Source organism: Thermobia domestica, chromosome 10 (assembly GCF_964235325.1).
Source record: "Thermobia domestica chromosome 10, izTheDome1.hap1.1, whole genome shotgun sequence".
Lineage (NCBI taxonomy): Eukaryota > Metazoa > Arthropoda > Insecta > Zygentoma > Lepismatidae > Thermobia > Thermobia domestica.
The window spans coordinates 17,425,080-17,447,533 of NC_137463.1; the positions used below are offsets into that span (position 1 = coordinate 17,425,080).

The following is a 22,454-nucleotide window of genomic DNA, read 5'->3' on the forward strand; positions in this document are numbered from 1 at the left end:
GTTGAACAGAAATATATATTTACTTAATATCGCATCACTATCTAAACATAATAAAGGAAAAAGTAAAAGATGGAACTCAAAATTGTATAATTTTAATATTGTTAATAAAAAATATTCATATTTACGTTTATTTCTCCCACGTGGATGTTTTTTCCTATCCATCTGTCAAATCGTCCAGACAAGTGAGAAAAGAAAAAATGAAATGAAATATGTAAGTTTTACCTTCCACGATTAAGCCGGCTAGGCTAAAGGAGAAGGTAATGAGAAATGAATGAAATTTGGAGGAATGAAGAAAGTGGGGGGGAAACGGGAGAACCCCAGAATTCTCCTCCCGTTCCAGGCTTCCAGTATTCTCTCTTCCGTGGTATATAAACTGAAGACTTCTTACTCTCATTCATTCTGACTCTAGCTACTATCGTCAGTTGTTGCTACGGACCAACACCACAAACCTGTTAAAGCCACGCCGCAACGTTAACTCTGAACTCAACCTTTCCTACAAGAAGTAACATTCGCCAATACCATCTATCCACTCTCGTAAGTTCTACTGGAAAAGTAGTGATTGCAGACAAATTCGCGTCAAGTTTCATTGATCGTTACACGAGGATGAATCATTACCAGGTTCATAAGAGGGAAGACATTTACATTATCAATAGCAGGTCAGTGACAGAAATATGTTCCTTGTGTACACGATTTACTACACTACAATAAACTACATTTCCTAAAGTTCACTAAAAGAAATGAAAATGAAATTAAATCTTTCAGTTTTACGCCCCATGGTTATGTCGTGTAGGCTAAAGGAAACGGTGATGGTGAGAAAGGAATGAAATGGTGGAATGAAGAAAGTTGGAGGAAACGGCAGAACCCCTAGGAAACACATGCACACAGTGTTTGTCCACCACAAAACCGAACTGGCACGAACTGCGATCGAACCAGGGACCCTACGCACCAGAGGTGAACGCTCTACCACTGAGCCACGGTGGCCGTTCACTAAAAGAAATGTGTATCTTTATGGCACACTGAACATCGCTGAATCTAAGTTCTACCTTCATCCCTGTAACACTGTTATTAAAGCATGCTCTCAGTATTACAATAAATCAAACTTTTATAAAAGGTAACACATGATAAATAATGTAATAGGTATAAAATTTACCTTCATGTGACTCTCTGAAATACTTAGAAATGTGATATTGTTTCAGTTCTTTTCGGATATTACAAAACTCTAAATATATATCTTCATTAGATATCTCTTCTGTGCAACATGTCAAACTATTACAATAATAAAGCACCGTTGACATGTAAGTTCGAAAATTATCATCCTCTTCGTTTTCAAGTAAATCACTGAATTCATCAATACCCACAAACCATGCAGCGGAAGCTTCTTGTAGATGATCTTTCGGAAATACAAGATGATTCCCCATTTTTCACATACTGCTATTAATCAGTCAAAAACAACAAAAGCGTATTACTTTTCTCAACATCTGTTTAATCACTGCAACTCTTCCTATTCGTAGATCATGTTTCCTGTGGTTATCAAATCCAACAGGAAGTTACGGCGCGCATTACGCACTTCCTTTGCAACTGATAAGTGACAACTAATCACAGAGTTTCTTGGATTCAACATTGTATTATACTAATATTACATATTCTTAAAGTATTACGGAAATATACCAATACGTCTTCAGCACAACCAACGTGATGTACCCATTTCCGCATCCGCAACAAAATATAAAGGATTGTTGGACTCCCACACTCATCTGCTTAATTGTTACATTCATCTCTATCCATAAATTATCCTACTATACTTTTCGAAAATAAATTACTAATGCTAAAATTGCACAGTCATTAAAAACGTATTAATTTACTTCATATGGAAGTCATTAGAGAAATTTTACAGAAACTGCAATTTTTATTTATTTATTTTAGTTTAACTTCAACCATTTATTATTACAGTATAAAAAAATTACAGTTCACCATCCTTTTAGAGTAGACAAAATGTCTATTTTTTTTTTTTTTTTTCATTTACTTCAACTTGGGTGTTTGTCGTAACAGCACATAACGTGGTCAGAATTGACGCGCACAACAAAAACTAAAATACATTTTTTATTATTATTATTGTTAAGTTTTAACACACACATACCAGAATATGACGGTGACCAGAGGATTTATGGAAAGAGAAGTTGAGAAACATAATATTGGAGTTGCTGAAGGGTACAAGAATGCGTTAGGCATTGTCACTGACAACATACAATATAATAAGTTAACTATTTGAAATTAATACTAACCTTTATCATCCGGTGGTTTCGACTGTCGTCGTAAGGCTATTGTCACTGTAGTATCCGCTGAATTTTCTACGGGCGCTGAAGTAGGTCTAACAGTAGCAACTCCACCTACAGGCCTTCTTATATAGGCCGTCGTTTCGTTTCCTTTACTTCTGGCATCTTCCAATTGGAACTGTAAACGGGAAAACTATGGCATGATAGAGAATAGAGTAGATCTTGTTAAGTACTAAAAATGCTTTTGCTGTGCCTTACGGGAACTTCGTAGTATTGTAAATATCCGCATACACTTCAAAATTGGGCAAGAGAAAAAGATTAAAATTGGGTAAAACATTCACTGACACAGGAAAATGAAAGGCAGATTCACCAATGTCATCTTCCAACAAAAAGAGAACCTCTAAAAGCAAATCTGTGTAAATGTAAACGATTCTTTAGCGTATCTAGATAATAATGCACATTCACCCCAAATACTTCAAATCAGAATTGCTTTACAATATCAGGTTGTCTAAAAAATATTGAACTTTTCGAGATTAAAATTGAGAATACATTTATTGTGATTTGAAAATATTATTATGAAACCACTTATGCACTATTTTTTCGATGACCTTCAGCCATTTCTTAATAACACCTGAATCTAGCTACTAATGAACTTCAGTGCTTTGTAGTCAAAAAATTGTGACGCGGGGTTTTCACAGGCCTCTTTTGAAATTAACTTAACAAAGCTCAGGGAGTTCTGCTGAGACCGAAACAAACAGCGGATGCATTAAAATCTCCCACCTAAATTCTCTTAATTTGCAACGAGTCGTTAAAGATTTATGTGATCTGGTGTTGTCAGCGTGATATACGACATCCTTTCTGTTGACCTACTAGGTGCATTTGCGCTAATTGTCGACAGTACAGGTTCGGGACTTCCGTTCTGCCCGGCGGTAGCAGCTCGCAATGCACGATGCCCTTCTAATCTCACCAAACGCACAGCATAATCATCTTCGGCCTCAGTGTAAGCTTTCCCACAAACTGTGCAGGTTCTTTTCACTTCGACCACAATCTTTTTTTTGGCACACCATACGTTATTTACTTTTCATCACTCGTGTTCAAAATGCTTCAGCGTCATTACTGAAGCAAGGATTTTGTTTCGGGGGGAGGGGAGCTATGGACAAAACGTGAATAAGCACTTATATTTTTCCATTTGGGTGCCGACACATTTTAATGATATTTTTCATATAAATTTATTTCCGGGGGGCTTGAGCCCGATAGCCACCACCCTAAATACGCCACTGATAATGACTCCAAGTTTGTTACGTTTCAGTAGAGATTTGCAAATAGAAGTTCGATCAAGTACAGGTTTCTGAGTCAAATCACGTAGAACCCAAACATCGAGCTTCTTTCTGCAGTTAGCTTTCCCCAAATGGTTTAACACTGTTTGGTGATGGACGTTTAGAACACTGGCTATGTCATCAATGTTTATATGTCAATCTTTCTAGAATTTTGTCCGAGTATCACCCGTGCTTTTGCCGTGATTGATCACCCACTGCGAGGAGCTCCTTGAAGATCGAAATTTCAAGTACGAAAGCGATTCAATCATCTTCCCGCTGTTGCTTTTGCCCATAAACAGCAGAAATTTTTACACAGTCCTGCGCACCATTTGTGCCTTTACCGAAACAAAACAGTAAAATGTGGCGCAGTTTTGGGGAAATTCGCTCTCTTCACAGGCCTATATCCCACGACTGATTACAAGAATTTCAACACTTTTTGTACATCTACTAGCTTCAGCTGTAGAACGACGTTAGACGTTGAGGTGAGTTGATTTTGAATTTAATATACCTTTCAGCAGCAAGGGTATCTGAGACGGGACCTAGTGATTAACGTGGAATCCGAACCACATGAGCATCCACCGGGAATCGAAGCAGGGTCTCCCACGCCAAAGGCGCGTACGCTAACCGCTCAGCCACAGAGCTCTTAAGACATTAGACGTGACCCGCTGCGATTCTATATACTCCTGGATATGGGACACTAACGGCATCTCGTGCGGAAAAGGTTCAATACTTTTTAGACTACTTGATAGTAGAGAGAACTAAGATGTACACACCTCCTTGCGAACTAATTAAACTTTCTCCAAGGGGTAGACACATTATTTACCACAAGTAATTTAATAATATTAATAATCCATTAAGTCATTTTTTTCTTTCCTTTTTTAATCTTCCGTGCTCATCTTTCACGCACAGTAGCAACTTCCAAATAACGCATATTAACGAAAATATCATTATTTTTTTCTTTGCTTTAGCAAGTTCCTGTAAAATACGAGACATTCTGCACATGAATGTCGTAAAAGTAGTTTAGAATATACTTTTATAATGGAAATATTTCTCACATATTTACACGTTACTTGACTTTCAGTTCTTTAATGTAATATTGTTCTTTGAGTCGTATGAATTTCTTAATTTTGTTAAAAGTCTTCTAGTTTATTTGAGGAAAGTAACAAACAGAAACCATGTTTTACGTTATAAATGGTAAATTCCATTTATGCATTCGACAAAAGTAGCAGATGTCTAACGTCATTCACGATATTTGGGGGAAAACCTTTTATTACGAGCTTTTCAGTCCTCAACTACTTTACAATACAACTCGTGTACCTTTATGTGATATGTTGTCCTAAAAATTGACCTGTGTTAAAAGCTTATTTAAAATAATAATGGGCTTCTTGTTATATGAGCGAACAGTGAATTTTAACGTAAGGACCATCATCTCACATTCTGATTTCTTGATAGTAACAATGTACATGGTAATAACTTTGTGGACTTGATAATAACAATACTTCCAACTGCTATATTTTGAAGCGATATAACTAAGTGAAATTTAAAATAAAAACCAAAATCACTTCACACGAATAATCACTGAACTCGGCTTTTGAAGAAACATCAATAAATGCAAACAGAGACCACATAAAGAGTTCATGCGATCTGATCTTATGCAGATAAATTAAACAGCAAAAAATATCATGAAGTGGGAAAAAAAAAAAAAAAACGTACACAAAAATATTCTGGAACACTCCCATCAAATCTAAACGTCATATGAAAAACAGGTGATTAACGTGCATTTCAAGAGGGGGAAGAAGTGTCCTGGAACGAAGAAAACATAGCGGTGGGAAAACTTGCCCAGAGTCAAAAAAAAATCAGCCACCCTAGTTTGCTAAGTATTTCAACTGTATCTCATGCTGATCACAAAGTCAAACCTTGTTCATATCACACAATGAAGTATAACCTTAAACAATAAAAATGGGACACTTGGGCATTACGTGTGTAAAGTATAAGAAAGAAGATGAACACCGGCCGTGTCCAACGTGTCCAACGTGTCCAAACGTGTCCAAAAACGTCCAAAAACGTGTCCAATTTTTATTGTTAATATTTAAAGTAATTCTTATCAAATAATAACGATGATCAAATGGGAAGAACAGTGTATTTGGTAAAACAGAGAGGATACTTACGAAAACATCAGGATTCAAAGTAGAATTGCAATATTTCACTCCATAGGATAATACAAATGGAGAAACTTGCTTCCATGCTTTTGAAGTTCAGCATGCGGCGTAAAATTTCACAGCTGATTTTTTTTTTTTTTTTTCGTCCAAAGATATATTTTCATCCATCCTCACTCACACAAAATGCAACAACCTTTGGACACTAGTTTTCCTTACTGAATTTCATACGATAGTTTATAAACAAGTACTCCACGAAGAAAATGAAGCTTTAAATTTTGAGTAGCAGAACATGAAAAAAATTGGGCAAGAAGTTGACTTAAAAAAAATGCTTGTGGTATATCATCATCTACCACAATATGTTATCCTCCGTAACTTGTTAGTTTCTACCAAGTCCTCATCTCTTAGATTTACCTATGGTTCGTCTCCCTGCTAAACTGATGTATCTGTTTCCCCATATTTACCCATCGCACACGCAATCTCTCTCACTCAGCCAACCAGGATTCAGTTTTACAAGCTTCATGTTATACAATGATTTCACAGACATAGACTTGTTTAACAATGGCAGCATATTTACCAGCTTGCCATTTCAACCAATATATGTTTAATTGCTGCTTGCTGGTCGGCTATGTTATTTGTTATCTTCGATTTTCTGGTTGATTCTTTTATGATTATGTTACTTTCGTCCTATTATGTTCCAGCATAAAAGCAACAACGAATCTATATTTGCGTCTTGCAGAAACAGCTTCATGAAATGCTTTCCACTTCAACAAATATTTTAAGTAAATTCTTATAGGCTATGTCTATTCTAATAAATAAGCGGTTAGCGTAGCGCCTTTGGCGTGGGAGACCCGGGTTCGATTCCTGGCGGAAGCTCATTATGGTTCGGATTCCACGTTAATCAGTAGCTCCCATCTCATATAGCCTCGCTGCTGAAAGGGACGTTAAAATCAACTATATTCTAACAGAATGTGTCTTCATTTACGGAGAAAACACTGATTATTCATAAATTAATTTTACAGTAAATCAAACATGCTAGACGGTGCTTGTAATAATTCTACAATATGTACTTTGACGAAATGTGTCACTAAATAAATCTTTAACATAGGATTTTATAAGATCTACAGTTTCTCGCTGAAATTTCTTTCCAAGTTTTAGAACTTAACGGATTATGTATCTAAGTCGTATTTGCTTTCTAATACATTGATTTATGTGGAGAATTACTTCCGTTTTCTTTGAAATTAACTGGATTTTTTAAATTATGTTATTTTACTGGTGCTTCTGAATGTAGTTAAATGTTCTTTGCATTAGATATAAATCTAACCCTACTTCAATTTAAAATTGATTAACAGGTTGACTGCCATGGACAAAAGTGTGAGAGACAGTGGGACGAAATGTAATTAAAGATAGTCATTATGTCGCTCAAACAATCAGACAAAAACTTAAAAACAAGCGAATGTCAGTTTAAATTTGAAACCCACTTTTGAGTATCGTAGCCGAATGGGGTAAATTTACAAGTAATAAGATCCAATATTATACGCAATATTTTGTTTCTTGCTCATCCATCTTTCAGACAGCAATATAATCCTGATAATGTAAAAATGTAAAAGTACTTAAATTTAACCAACAAATTCACGAAATATGTTGGTTAATATGCTGTACAAAAACACTCCATTTATATTATACGTAGTCTAATCAATAAAGACTGATCATCATTGTTTATGAGGTGAATACAATAGCAAGGCACAGAAAACGAAGCACGTCTGTGTAGTGGGAGAAGTGACGAATAGATCGAGCAAATTTGAAGGCCATGACGTCAGAAATGTGCCCTTGGCAGCCGTTCAAACACATGTAGTTTCAGTTTCGCATAAGGCAACATGGAAGTGACACACGAAGAACAGTACAGAAATTCCGTTGACTACTTTGCGAAGATCAACGTTCCGTGTATAACATCCTCCATATAGCCCTGTTTAGCCCCTTCTGTTTTTTTTTTTTTTTTTTTTCAAACTAGAAGAAACACATCCGGGCACGGCGTTTCGCATCTTCAGGAACAGTGGTGCAAGATGCAGAGGCAATTTTGAAGGATCTGTCCAAAAATGGCTTCCAGCATGTCTTTAATGACTAGCAAAAACGTTGGGACAAGTACATTGCACGTAATAAGGACTATTTTGAAACATCAACATTTGGAGGATTAGTACAGGTAATTATGTTTTATTCATTTATGATCATTCTTTATTGATCAGCCCTTGTAAACAATATGCACAAAAAAATTAGTGAAGTAATTGTAACACTGTTAAACCATTTTTATGAAGATGAGCAACTATTGCTTTGTAAGGCCAGGCTACAAGTAGAGAGCAAGAGACCAAACAACCGGTTTGCACGCCTTAATAAATACCAAGTGAAGCCTACATATACCGGTAATACCGTCTCAGTCACTTGCTGTGAGACTCGAAACTGGGAATCGTGGCTTCAAGAAGAGTAACAACTGAGACTCATTTTCGTACCTCATGACGGTCAACTTGTTAAATATTTAAAAAAAAAAAAAATGCAGAACTAAATTTAATTTTGACGAAGTTAGGGACATTTAGAATAAATCTGGACAGAAAAAAAATCAGTAAAATCCAACCATTTAACATTCTAATTCATTTCGAAGAAAAACAGAAAAGTAAATCTCTAAAGATAGGGATACATAATAGGGATAATCTCTAAAGACACCGTTAGCATACATAAATTACATGATAAACGGAATAACAATAAATGTAAATGAATGACGATGAAATAACTCAGAAATAGTAAAGTGGGTAGAAACAGGAATACCCCAAGTAAACTGTATCTGCCCCATACCAAGTTGGTTGTCACTCTCCACAATGAAATGCTGAAATTCCACTTCGAGTCATTAGTGATTTCATACGAATCATCATCTGTAGTATTTAACTATTTATAATAAATAAATACAAAAAGTTATAATTTAGCAATACAGTTCATGTCTTTACTTAAGGTTCTCTTACGTTTATTTCCATAATTGTGAAGGGAAGTAAAAAATCAACGTGGACAGCAGGCATGATGCAACTTAAAATATGAAACAACACTGATTATCACTCGGAATGAACGAATACAAGCTACACACCTTGTTCCTGTCATCATTGTCAACTCGAAGCCTCCACGACGGCCTTCGTTCGAAGGTTTCTTCTTCTTTGCTATCCTTCGTATTGGATACGCTAGGAGTAGTCATGGTACTCACAGTGGTTGTAGCAGTAGTAATGGTGGCTGTGACCATGGCAGAAATCACGGGGGTAGTGGACGACTGCTAGCGAATGCAAAGGAGGCACACTTATTATTATTCTTTTTCTCTATCGACACATTCAGTGCAACTGATAAAAAGCGAAGAAATCAAACTAATAGTGCAGAGGAGAGTCTGAAATTAAGAAAATCACTACCACAAAAGACAGCAGAAGAACAGAAGAAACAACTAAACAAGAACTACAACAACAATAGCTCAGATATAAAGACTTCGAAAAACAGAGCTTGGAAGTAGTACAAAAAGAATGTATGAAAAAATCTAATACAAAATACCTTTCAGTAACAGCTACACAAGAATCATCAAAAAGAAAAATCGAGGAAAAACAGACTACTCCATAAAAACCAAAAGAATCTACTGAAAAAGCCCTGTGTTTCTGAAGTTAGTTGAAAGTGAATTGCTAGGACACAACAGAAAGCAAACACATACATTACAGAAAAACACACAGAGATAAGAAAAGCAAAACAGAATGAAACAATAAACAGAAAAGAAATAATCGACAGAGTTTCTACGAGAAAATCAAGCAAGCTATGCGTAAAAAGAATGAACATTTAAAGAAGACAGAATACATGATAGCATAAAAATCGTACCACCTTATATATATATCTTACATTGATTTATGCTTCCAGACGTAATAAAATATATATTACTATTACACTTAAAACAGATGCATTTGATTATTGGAAGCAACGGGACTTTTTAATGATTTGTTTAAAAATAATATAAAATAAACTAATTGTTACTGGAATGTTTTTGTCGTAATCACTGGACACAATATTGTTTTATAATACTATTTCAGTTCACTCGACAGGACTTTACTACAGAACAAAAATGTTATGTTTCATGTAATATCATTTAGGTATGAAGATACAGTTTATAAATTACGTACGAGTGACTCATGTTAAAACATTATTATGTATTATTGTTATTGATGTGAAATTTTTCTCAAACTAAACACAAAACCACTGAGCAAGTCAATGCGATAAAAGAAAGAAAGAAAGAAAAAAAAAACACAGTTACGTTAACAGTTTTAACACACTAGCTGCATCTTCATCAGACTCCACCACTTCTTTTGGATATGGGTGTAGAGGAAGGAGTGAAAGTCTGATGAAGATAAAACTAGTGTATTCAAACTTACGTGATTGTGTTTTCATATATTTTTGTCACATAGCCTTGCTCAGTGTATTGTTGTTGACAATATTGAAACAAGGCCTGACGGAATAGTTATAGGACATTTTTCTATAAGGAAAATTTCCGTCAAACTTGTATTTAAAGAAAACTGTAGAATGACTACAAGTAAAACAGCAAATCTCATATCCTTGAGAAAGTTTATTATAAAAATTAACATTTCAAATATAATATGGAAACACATCTTCAAGAACAATGCATTTAGCTCAAGGGTTAATTCTTTCACATTAATTGGGAGATGCCCATGTATTGTGCCAATGGTTTAATAGTTCCGTAACATGTTTAATACTTTCGTAACTTACTGAGCAGTTTACAGATATCTGAAGGCATTTCTTTGCAAATTAAGTTTGGTAACAAAACACAACTAGAAGATAATGGGAGAAGATTCTGTGTAAAAAGCATACCCGTGTGTGCAAATGCAACGAAGACAAAAACAACTTGGAGACATTGACTTATCAAGGCATAATTCATGTCACATCTGATTTAACTTATTGGTACGAAATTCCACAGGTTATTTTGGTTTAGGAAGACACTAACGACCTCAAAACAACGAGCTGGAAATCCACAGTTACAAACTGCTACGCAAGTAAAACCACACAGCCTTGCTTAAAAACAACACGGCTCATTCGTAAGTGCGATATATCAATATCAAACAAAAATTTATTTTTTAAAAAAAACCTACAGTATTGTTTCCTAATGACAATATATTTGTCATTTTTTGTTAACATATATTTATGTTAACAAAATATTTATTGAAAATGGCCAAATAAAAGTACATTTTTGTAATAATCTAACATTAATGAATACTTGTCCAGAAAACAAGCAAACACAAATGGAACAATATGAAGTATCTCCAACACTACCTCAATTACACATGTGGACCTGCAAGTCTTTGCATTTAATAATGCAGTTGGTATTGTTTGAGATTTGCACATCATTAATCCAATTAGAACATCGTTAAATAAAGTGTGCTTTCCAAGGTCTTTTTTTTTTTTCTTCATTGTTTACAACTCAAAAAAGACCAGATTGCCCATACATGCGCGAAAACTGTACATGGTCACTGAACTCGAAAGAAAAAAAAATTGGATATTCAATCGAAATGAAGTTACTAGATTCAAATCACTTCATACAAATTACATTGTGTAAGTAGTAGAAAAATAATAAATATTAATAATAATAAACTAAAATATCAACTTAAAAACAGAAAATCGTTGATCAACTTCTCGTAATATTTTGCCACTTTTTTCTTTAACTTTTGCAGTCAACTCGAACAAAAGACCTTTTGTCAAGTAAAGATGATATTATCTTTACAATATATTAGGAACCTTGCTTAAAAAAATATATAGTTTTGATAAAAAGTAGTGCAACACTGTTCTTACATCTTAGCACCACAAGACTTCCGTAGTTTATAAAATAAAGAGAAATCTTTCAGTTTACCGTCCCACGATTATGCCATTTTGACAAAGAGAGACGATGATTAAAGCAAGTGATTTATGATGGAAGATTTGGTGAAATGAAAAAGGGGGAGGAAACGGGAGTACCTCGAGAAAACCCACGTACACTATGAGGTCCACCACAAACTTACTTGGCTGGGGATCGAACTAAAGACCGTAGCTGATAGAACAATATGAGGCGATGACGTATGGCGAGTTGTAACGACAGTGTGTTATTCAGTAAAAAGTAGCAGTGCCATAAAATAGAGGAAAGTGGAACCGCCATAGGTTTCAGAAACATGAACAACGTGCGTGGATCAAGATATCCTTTAAGTGGCACGTGGGAGCAGTGCACAGTAATGTTTCCAGGAACTTCATGACGATCTTTTAGCAGAAAAGAAGGAACAACTTCGATACAAGAGAAGCAATCTGGTGGTCCCTGTGGGACGTCGATAAAGGTTGACGTGCTGAGGGTGAACGGTGTCTTTCACATATGTGGTAGGTGACAGAAATAAAGGGACGATTGCAATGAAGAAATGTAACATAAAGCCACGTACGAATTATAACAGCGTTGCCATTACTTTTAATTCACTTCTTGTATATTGTTGAATAGAGAAACGATAATTGAATGATACAGGCTCTGAAACTTCATTGTAATAGTTATAGAGCAGAAAGAGTTTACTGCCATTCAAATATATGTACGTATGGTTACCGAAGATCAGTATAGAAGAATCGTGATTTTTAATACTGGTATTCTTCTGAAGAAAACAACAATGAGAAACTCATTTCACGTACTACTCATGCATGGAGAATGGCGCCAATACTTATGTGAATGAAGAACCTCTTTGAGACATATCATTAATGTACACTAATATACGATACGTACTTTCTCAAAGCCGAGAGGCATTTTAGAGAAATCAATTATTGGAGTGAAAGTTCGATTCCGCTTTCGAAGTACTGCGGCACACTCGGTAAGATTCAAAAGTAGTTTAAGGTTTCCTAAGGCAATAAATCATTATATATATATAACCTTCGTCCCCTCCTAAAATTTTCACTTAACCATAGTAACAATGCGATACATCCTCGTATTTATTCTCAGTCTAATGAATTACTGAAAATATTTAACTGCCGAAAGAAACCTATGCCCAGGGCTTTAAAAATCCCGCGCGCAGATCAACATAGCCTGGATATTAGACTGGCTTCCCAATTTTCACCTGACATTAATTCTGATTTTTATATGCTTGAATGGATTAGAAACAAATTGTAATAAATTTGTTATAAAGTTCGGCTTCCAATTTAGCTTCAACCTCAACATGAATGGCCCTCAATTAGAGGATTTGATCCATTTAAAACAGTAGACAATTGGTATTTCAGTGCTCAAACTACAAAACTACATGGACAAAAAAACCCATAACGCTCCTTTGTAAAACTTCAATTATATTTTCTTGCCGTTATCTGAAACTGAATTTCAGGTCAAAACATGCAGGCCTATTTATCAAATTGGATTTGTCTTTCAGAACTGACCCCTAAGTAAAAATTATTTTTCGAGCTAAGAAAATGATTTTTTTTTCAGCCCTGCCTATGTCCACGACTGTTATTATGCTAGTAGATACTGAAAGCGTATCTCATACCAACTCCCTTATTGTCCTTATTAATTTTGGTAACGTAATTAGTATCTTCAATATCTTATTACAAACTAAGGCATTAAGGTTATAAAAAAAAAAAAAAAAAAAAAAAATGAAACCTTATACTAGAAATTTATTGAGAAATGCCACTCGACAATCGAAAATGACTTCTCCGAAAATCTTACAATTTGGAAGAATTTGATCTGAACAGATAACCAAAAGCGATACTAGCTACGGAACTAACTCCCATGAATCGGTTTATTATACTCTGTTTACAGCACTGCGATTCTCATAATTCTAAATGAAAAGGTGAATTTTGTTATGGTTATATCAGCGACTCGCTCACGTTATGGAAGTAATCAATATCGACTATTCCGCTCAAATAGCTGATTATGTTACGAATGTGTAGGCTGCCATATCGAGACAAGGGTACGCAAAGTGACAAAAGAGTCGTTTCTTCTTCGAATTCTACCTCAAACTGTTAGTATTACTACGTACACTGATATTTCGATCGGAATATAATTTTGAGAACTTCTTTTCACTATTTTAAAACCTGAAATATATTTTACAGAGAAAATACTCGAAAGTTTCATTACGATTAAAACAACAACTCTTCGTTTTACGGAAGAACCATCTAAACAGAAATTAAAGCATTAAAATTGAAGTACTAATTTTGATTTTAAAACAATATGGTGAAAAATAAACCAAACAAATATTTTAAGAACTATTTCTAAAATTACCTGAGTACTAATGCTAAACGCAAGGAAATGAAAACTCAATACCTGATCTTGTTGCTGTAGTTGCTGGGTAGCCTGCTGTAACTGCTGCTGCTGTTTCTTCTTCACTAACTGCTCAGCAGATTTGAGTTCTTCGAGTGTGACGCCTTGAGTGGATCTTCTAGTTTCCCTCACACGTTTAGCGTGAGCCTTTCTTTGAGTTTCAGATTCTTCATCACGCACGGGAGGAACAAAAGACCTGTCAACAGATTTCAATGTATTTCCATTACAAAGTGAAGTTTTTTTTTTTTTTTCCCACATTTATTTTCTCCTGAAATTCTATGTTAACGCAAACCAACAGCTTTTAGGGCAATGCTAAAAATGGAAAGCCTTGAAGGCGTCTGTGAGGTAGAGAAGAAAGTGCTCAGGGAAATGACATGCAGAATACTTTAAGTGCTTAATAATGAAGTTTTCGTATTTTTTTATGACTTACAACTTACCTATATCATTACTTACATAGAAAACTAGTGCTATCGCACAGCTACCGATACGGTGTAACAAGTCGCTTTTATATATATATATATATATATATATATATATATATATATATATATATATATATATATATATATAACGAATTCAAATGTGGTTTTCTCAATTTAAATACGAACAAAAATCACACAAAATACTATGCAGTGTAACTCAAACAAATATTATATATATACACCCTCCATTCCAAAAGAAACCGAACGTTTTAAAAAAACAAAAAAGCAATGTACATTTTGGAACAAATCATTTTTATTAATCAATGTATTCCCCTTCTGCATCGATACACATATTTGCACGCTCCAACAAGTTGTCAAACGACTTCTCCATGTCCTTTATTGGAATGGTCTTTAGGACGGCGGTCGTCGCCTTCTCAATGGCATCAATCGATGCGTGCCACTTTCCTTTCATCGCCAAATGCAGTTTCGGGAACAGACAGAAATCGCACGGAGCGAGATCTGGTGAATAGGGCGGATGATGCAACCGAATAATGTTATTTTTGGCCAAAAATTCAGTTACAAGTCGCGAACGATGTGATGGTGCATTATCGTCCAAAAGAGTCCAACTGCCGATTTCGCGATATTCGGGCCGAATACGACGAATTCTTGCCAGCAAACGCTTCATGACGCCCAAGTAAAACTCTCCAGTGACTGTCTGGCCGGGCTGAACAAATTCTTTGTGGATAATTCCTTTTGAATCGTAAAATCAAATCAGCATCTCCTTAACTTTTGACTTCACCAAGCGACTTTTTTTGGGTGTTCCTTCATCCGGCGCTCTCCATTCAGCACTTTGCCGCTTTGTTTCGGGCTCATATTCAAAACACCACGTCTCGTCACCAGTTACAATCGATTTCAAGAAGTTTCGATCCTGCCGAGCACTTTTAACGATGTCTTTGCAATGCGCAATTCGATCAACTTTTTGGTCTTCGGTGAGTTTGTGTGGTACAAACCGCGAATTAACCTTCTTAAGGCCCAAAACTTCGGTCAAAATGCGGTATGCGGTTGTTTGAGGAATGCCTAATTTCATTTCAATAACTTTCACCGACGATTTTTTGTTATGTTTGATGAATTCTCGCACTTTTTCGATGTTTTCTTCCGATAATCCGGTTCTGGGACGGCCTGATCTTTCGTCATCATCCAGCGTCTCTCTACCCGATTTGAATCGCCTGAACCACTCGTAAACTTGCGTACGGGATAGACACTCATCACCATATGCATTTTGTAGCATTTGGTGCGTTTCACTGAAAGTTTTACCCAGTTTAACACAAAACTCAATTGCCGCTCGTTGTTTGAAACTCATTTTCCGACCGATGTACACAACACACTGACAGTTGAAACGCAATAACTATGTTGCCGTGCATCCAAATGTAACGACATTTATACCAGTTGTCAATGAGGGACTACGCCATCTACCGGTAAAATATTACAACAGATGGCACTAGTGGTACTATTTGTTTTCAAAAGTTCGGTTTCTTTTGGAATGGAGGGTATATATATATATATATATAAGGTGAGTTTTTTTTTAATTATATACATAGAGGACGACATTTTTTAAAAATTTTTTGCAAAATAACTAGAGAAATAAGTATCAGACGCAAAAATGTTCGAAATAAAAAGTCAATATTTTGGAGGAGAAACAAACTTGTGATAAAATTAGCCCCCAATCGAACCCCTGGGGATGAGGCGGGAGACAACTTTGAAAACTTAAAAAAAGAGACGCCATCTTCTATTGCAGATTCGGATTCCACGGGAAAAAAATACGTGAATTTTATTCGAAATATTTTTCTTGAGCCGCCACCTTTAATTGCAAAATAAATCTGCGATAAGTAGTACAAATCTTTTCTATTAAAAGTTTTCTCGACTCGCGATAGGTCACGTGGAAGATTGTTCTGCGTTAAGCGTGAATTTTACCTGTCTGGCCTATGGAACCCGGAGGTTCAATGCCACGTTCACAAGAGCTTTCCATTGAATTCTTTCCTTAGTCAACTCATCCAGTTTCTGCGTAGTATTCCTATTTCTACGAGATGAGATCCATCTTAATATTAATATGTCCTCCCATCTGAGCCTCAAGATTTTATTCTCAGATACTTTCAGTTTGCGTCCTTTTCTCAGAATAAGCATATTTCGCAACCATACAGCACAAAAGGCATGATTATCGTTTTATATATTTTAAGTTCCAAATTCCTTGAGAGAATCCGCGAAGACAAAAGATTTTGAAGTGAGTACTAACACGAATTCCCTGATTTCAGTCGATATTTAATTTCTTCGTGAATATGGTCTGTTAATATTGATCTAGATATTTGAAAGTACTCACTTTATCGAAAATATTATTTGATATTTGACGAATCCGCAATTTGCAGAATTAAGATCTCGGCAAATTCCACGAATTTGGTTTTCTCTGCATTTACTTTTGAACCTATGTACCCACAAGCGTTAATAAAACTTCTGCATTTCTTTCTATTGTTCTTCTATCATTCCCTATCAGATATACATCATCAGCATACAACACAATCTGATGAATACTATTCAGCTCTAGGCCTTGATTGCTGTCTAATTTTCCTTATAGTGTACTCCAGAGAAAAAAGTTGAATAATAATGGTGACAAACACGTCTCCTTGTTTTAGGTCGTTCTCGATGTGAAAAGTCGTGGACAAAAGTTTTCATACTCGGACTTTACTTTGAAATTGAACTCGGATTTAACTTTGAGATTCATTTAATATATATATATTATATTAAAAAAACGTTATTCCAAGTTTTGTAAGAATGTTATATAATGGTTTTCTCCTAAGCCTAAAAATTGTACGCTTTTCTAACATCGATAAATAATTGATGTACCGGAGTACAGTATTCTTAGTCCTTTTCGAATATTTGTCGAACGGTAAATATCTGGTAGATAGTTGATCGATTTCACCTAATTCAGCACTGATAATCTCCAATAGTTTCATCTGCGTATAGGGTCAATTTTGCTAACAGAATGTTTGAAAGGATTTTATAGGTGTTGACAAAAGAGAGATGCCTCGATAATTATTACAATTAATCTTGTAGCCTTTCTTTTGAATTGCAACAATGATTTGATTCTTTCCACTCTTGTAATAATTCCTCCTTGTTCCAGATAAGGATAATGAGTTTGTTTCTTGTTCCACATTTTTTTCTCGTTTTTGAGGAAATGTGCTATCTGCGCTCATAAACACTGACGACGCCATTTCAAAATCGAAACAATTAGATTATTTCTTATTCTTCAATGAATATTTCAATATATTTTGTCAATTGAAATCAATATATCCTTAATTGAATCAATACATTCTTACTTGAATCTCTGAGCATTCAATTATGGATTTTCTATTTCCACATACAATAAATGTTTTACACTTATACTGTATTCCGGAAATGACAACCACATGGGAGTAATGCATGATCATCTCAGAAAATTAAACAAACTTCAATTGAAATCTGACCATAAAAAATTTACGGACAGATTTTTTAGAGACTGAAAATTACCTTTCGGTGTTGGATTTTGATTTTATTTGATTTTGAGTTTGGCATCTCTTTCAGCACCGAGGCTATGTGAGACGTGAACCTACAGCTTAACGTGGGTTCTGAACCACATGAGCTCCGGCCGGGAATAGAAACCGGTCTCCCACGCTGAAGGCCCGTATGTCTTTTGGCGTTGGAGTGAAAGTTGGAAGATATTAGTAAATATGTACGAATACAACATTTCCATGTTAACGTGTATTGCCAACAACAAAAGTAAACACATTTTAATGAGAATTACATAATAAACGTTATGACTCGTTCAGCAAAACACAAATGTTGTATGTGGGTTTCTGAACTAAATTAAAACACACCTTTAAACCGAAATTTCACACTTTCCTTCCAACTCTGATTTTTATATGTACTGCAGTTATATATATTGTATATGACAATTTTGTAGTTCTCATTACACCAATACTGATGAAAAAGACGAGAGGGGGAGAAAATGTGAATTCATACCTCTTGAAAGTACGAAATTTGTAGTTTATTTTGCGGAATTTTTAATGAACTCAAAAGGCATTCGATGTGTGTCTCATGTGTTATCTATTCCCCTTTTGCAAGTCTTCAAGATATTTTGAGTGACGCTGTGACCCACCTTGTTTCTCCCAGCATATCTGTGGAAATAGGAGGTGGTAATACGTTTTTAATGGGTGAGGAGGATACATGTCATCAATGGAAAGATCACGCGTGACTACTAAGTGTTACCGAAGGGATGGTCGTAAAATTGCGTGCAACTATTAGTTAAAGCCCCACAAAATCTGTGCGAAGAGCTAGTCGGGAATTGAACATACCAAAGTTCACAGTAAGGAAGATTCTAAGGAAATTACAAACTGTACTCATACAAACTGCAAGTGGTACAAAAACTGAAGCCTGCTAGGATGGTCAATGTCCGGAGTTCTGCGATAACCTGCTGATCAACTTAGATGACGATGACGGTTTGTTAGCACGAACTATCCCGCAACTTTCCTTTGATAAGATGCATCCTCCTCGTTCGTAAAGGACAATGTTTACTTCCCTTCACTTCCACAGAATGTCAGAATTACGAAGGCGGATCAAAACCGTCACCATCAACTGGACGTTTGAAGGTTAACCCTACGTACACCAAGGTGGGTTAATTGTCCATACTTTTATTAGGATACGAGTGATTCCATTTCAAATCGTCCAGGATGGTCCACACGACTGTCTCAGACTTAGTTTATTTTTTTTTAAATGAGGAACTTAATCATAACTTTAACGCATTGTTTCTGAATTAAAGCGAAATATATATATATTTTATTTTCCATTGTTGCGAGCCCATTTTGGGTCCCAAGTTGGAAACCCTGTAACTCGGAAACGAAGCGCAATTCGACTCATGTTTATAGAACTTTTCTATTTGATTTGATGTCAGGGTTTTTGTCTCAAAATTTTCGTACTGGTTTTCAAATCGCCTTGTGTATAGGGCCTAAATGCCAACAGGAAATATTTACATTCCAAGTACAAAAATCGAAATTTCAGTAATTAATTGCTTACGTTAGGGGCTGCAGCCGCATAAACGGTTAATGGATAATAAATACTTATGCACTTCTCCAATAGTTGTAAGAAATTTAGATTTTTAAAAGGTGGAGTTTTTGAGAAAATGGCGGTCAAACATTGCGTCTTAATGAAATTTTCAGCTTTTCATCGTGGTATAACGTACGAAGTAATAATCAGAAACGTAAGTCCTTTACATTTTCAAGAGACCTTACCTAGACCCAAGTTCAATGCCAGAAGCAAATGGCTGATATGGCTTATGAGGACAGAAATAGAAATGTTTGAAGTTAGCAAAATTTTCAGCAAAGTTGGCAACATTGCGAGTGAATTGCGCGATTCCAATTAGACCAACAGACGGATTTTTCCCTTCCACCTAAAAACACTACTTTATATTCTTCCTACTACTGCGATTATGTTCCTAAGTACACTCGTTTCTCTACAATAAAACTTTTAATTTGACATGTTTTTTAGTTTATCGAGCAATCCGAAAGGAGGGCTGCCATTTTGGAAGGCTCTATATCGAAGGAGAAATTTTTTCAGCAAAAAGAAAACTACGCGTCTAATAATATTGCATGTAGATCTCATATTAAAAAAAAAAAAAGAAAAAAAAGAAAAAAAGAAAGAATGAATGAAATCTGAGACTATGATGGCAACCAATTTTGTTTTGCCTGGACGATTTGAAATGGAATCGGTCAAACGGATAAAGGATATTTCTTTATCATCATGTCATAACTCAGGTTTAGTGTCAAAAATAATATAAATTTTGTCATTTAATACTTTTAATTCCTAGAAAATAACCCAAAATTTTAAAATAGTTCTCGTGGTGGACATCAAGTACTCTCCCTTGGCGTAACGTGTTACCATAATGTGCATGAGGTAATTTCCAGTTTAAGTTGAAGATTCTGACACTAGGCTTCGTTACGGGTATAGCTGATGCAAAGCGTCGTATACCTAAACGGAAAAAACCTGCTGGTTTCAGAGTGGTATTAATAGCGCAACCAAGGGTTAAAAAAAGGTCCATCACATAAATCATTTTCTGTTCCAGAAAATGTAATATTCTTCTCTATTTTGTACTAACTATAAACGTAAGACAACTGAGGCACAGAAAATAACTATTTATGTGGTGGACACTTTTTAACCTTCCCTCGGTGTGATATATTAAGCGTAACCTCTTGGTGTATGTAAGGTGAATGCTTTTATGTTCATTAAAGCTCTGCAAAAATAAACTATAAACTCCATTGTTCTAAATGGTATTAATACGCTTCTTTTTTTTCTCTCTCTCTCGCTTCTGTATTGTTGAACATGTAAGTGTACAAAATCAAACAATAATTTGTGCGCACCGAATACCATATTATAATTGAGTGTTCTTGAAAACTAATATGCTCATCTTATATAAGGTATAAATTTCACAGCAGAGTTCACTAAGACATGCACAAAATAGTATTTAAAACTATTCATGCAATTCAAAACTCATTGACTGCGCTTCTTTTTCAATAACATTGCGTACATACGTTATTTAATATGCCAGTTGCACCAACAATTCTAAACCTACGTAAAACTAGAATCTCTCTGCAGTACGAACTTTCATCGTCACTTGTCACAGAAGCAAAACAATCCGATCTGATTGACTAGCTATCGAAGATCTTGCTTTATGTTCTTACTTTCTTGATCCACTTAAAAAGTCTCTTTCTCCCCAGTCTTCTTAACTACGATTCAATGCACTTCCCACGGAAGTCACATCTCTCATTTATCTTCTATTTCTCGATGTTATCTTCTGTATGACATTGGGTGACCTGTATCTATTGTGACGTTACATAAAATTTTACTCGTCTGTTCGTTTCCAAAACTGTATTCTTGGAAACTCTGTCATGATCATCTTTTAGCGTCAACAAACAATTTTTCTATCCACTTCAATTTCACTTCGCCATGTAATGGGTACTTCAGACTCAGACCCGTAGTCGTCGACTTGGTTTCTAGTTAAGGTTAAAAACCCAGTCATTTTGGATTATTATTATTATTATTTCTCCTTCGTGAAGTCATTCGTTACCATATTACTTCATATATATTTCTGCAGACAACAACCGTAATAATTGTTAAGAGTTATCGCCAAAAAATAACTAAATTCAATTACTTCCCTCAGAAATTACCGAATATTTCTTTTTAATAAATAAATATATTTATCTAGATTGTATGAAAAGTAAAATTTATTTCTTTTTATTGCATTCCAGCTGTCTCTAGCTAAAATTTGTTTCACCGAAAATGAGCCAAATTTCTAACTGATTCCTTGATTCTTTTTGAGTTTAGCGTCCCTTTCAACTACGAGGCTATATGAGACGTGGACTTACTGATTAACGTGGAATCCGAACCACATGATCTCCTGCCGGGAATCGAACCCTCGAACGCGAGTCTTCCGCGAAATTCTAGTTTAGTTGAAATACTAGTATTAATTGCTGACGTTAACTTTTAAATATGATTTAACCCTAGGAACGCCAAAGATAGGTCATTTTGACCTACGTAAATTTCTCGTAAAAAGTTTTTATTTATTTATTTTCCAAAACGGACTCGATACTATACAACTCTTAATAATTTAGATACCACAACATGTATACTGTATGTCTGGCTAATCAGTAGATACAGGTAACGCCTATTCCGGAAAACAAAACTCAGTTATTACGAGAAATGTACATGGATCTAATCTTGGTTAATCTTTACTTTCTTCTTCTTTCTCCTAATTCGATTAAGTTTTGAAAGGAGTTAAGGCAGTAGTAAATATTAACAGACAGTAATGAATGGTTTTTGGTTTTGCCCAGTATTTTACTATATTCCAAGTTTTAGTACAGGTCACGTCTATTAAATCCCAATAA

At 35.2% G+C, this 22,454-nt stretch overlaps 1 protein-coding gene across 10 annotated transcripts in view; it reads right to left on the minus strand.

The window, feature by feature from the left end:
• The window catches only part of Mbs (Myosin binding subunit), a 284,430-nt gene that overhangs the window by 109,399 nt on the left and 152,577 nt on the right, over positions 1–22,454 (minus strand). For 8 of the 10 annotated variants that reach the window (XM_081727797.1, XM_081727795.1, XM_081727793.1 and 5 more), the window contains 3 exons: positions 14,072–14,264; positions 8,873–9,052; positions 2,283–2,451 (listed from right to left, as the gene is read on the minus strand). In XM_081727797.1, the coding sequence (XP_081583923.1) occupies positions 2,283–2,451; positions 8,873–9,052; positions 14,072–14,264 (542 nt within the window). The remainder of the gene's footprint in view (positions 1–2,282; positions 2,452–8,872; positions 9,053–14,071; positions 14,265–22,454) is intronic. The other 2 variants (XM_081727796.1, XM_081727802.1) reach the window with 2 other exon arrangements.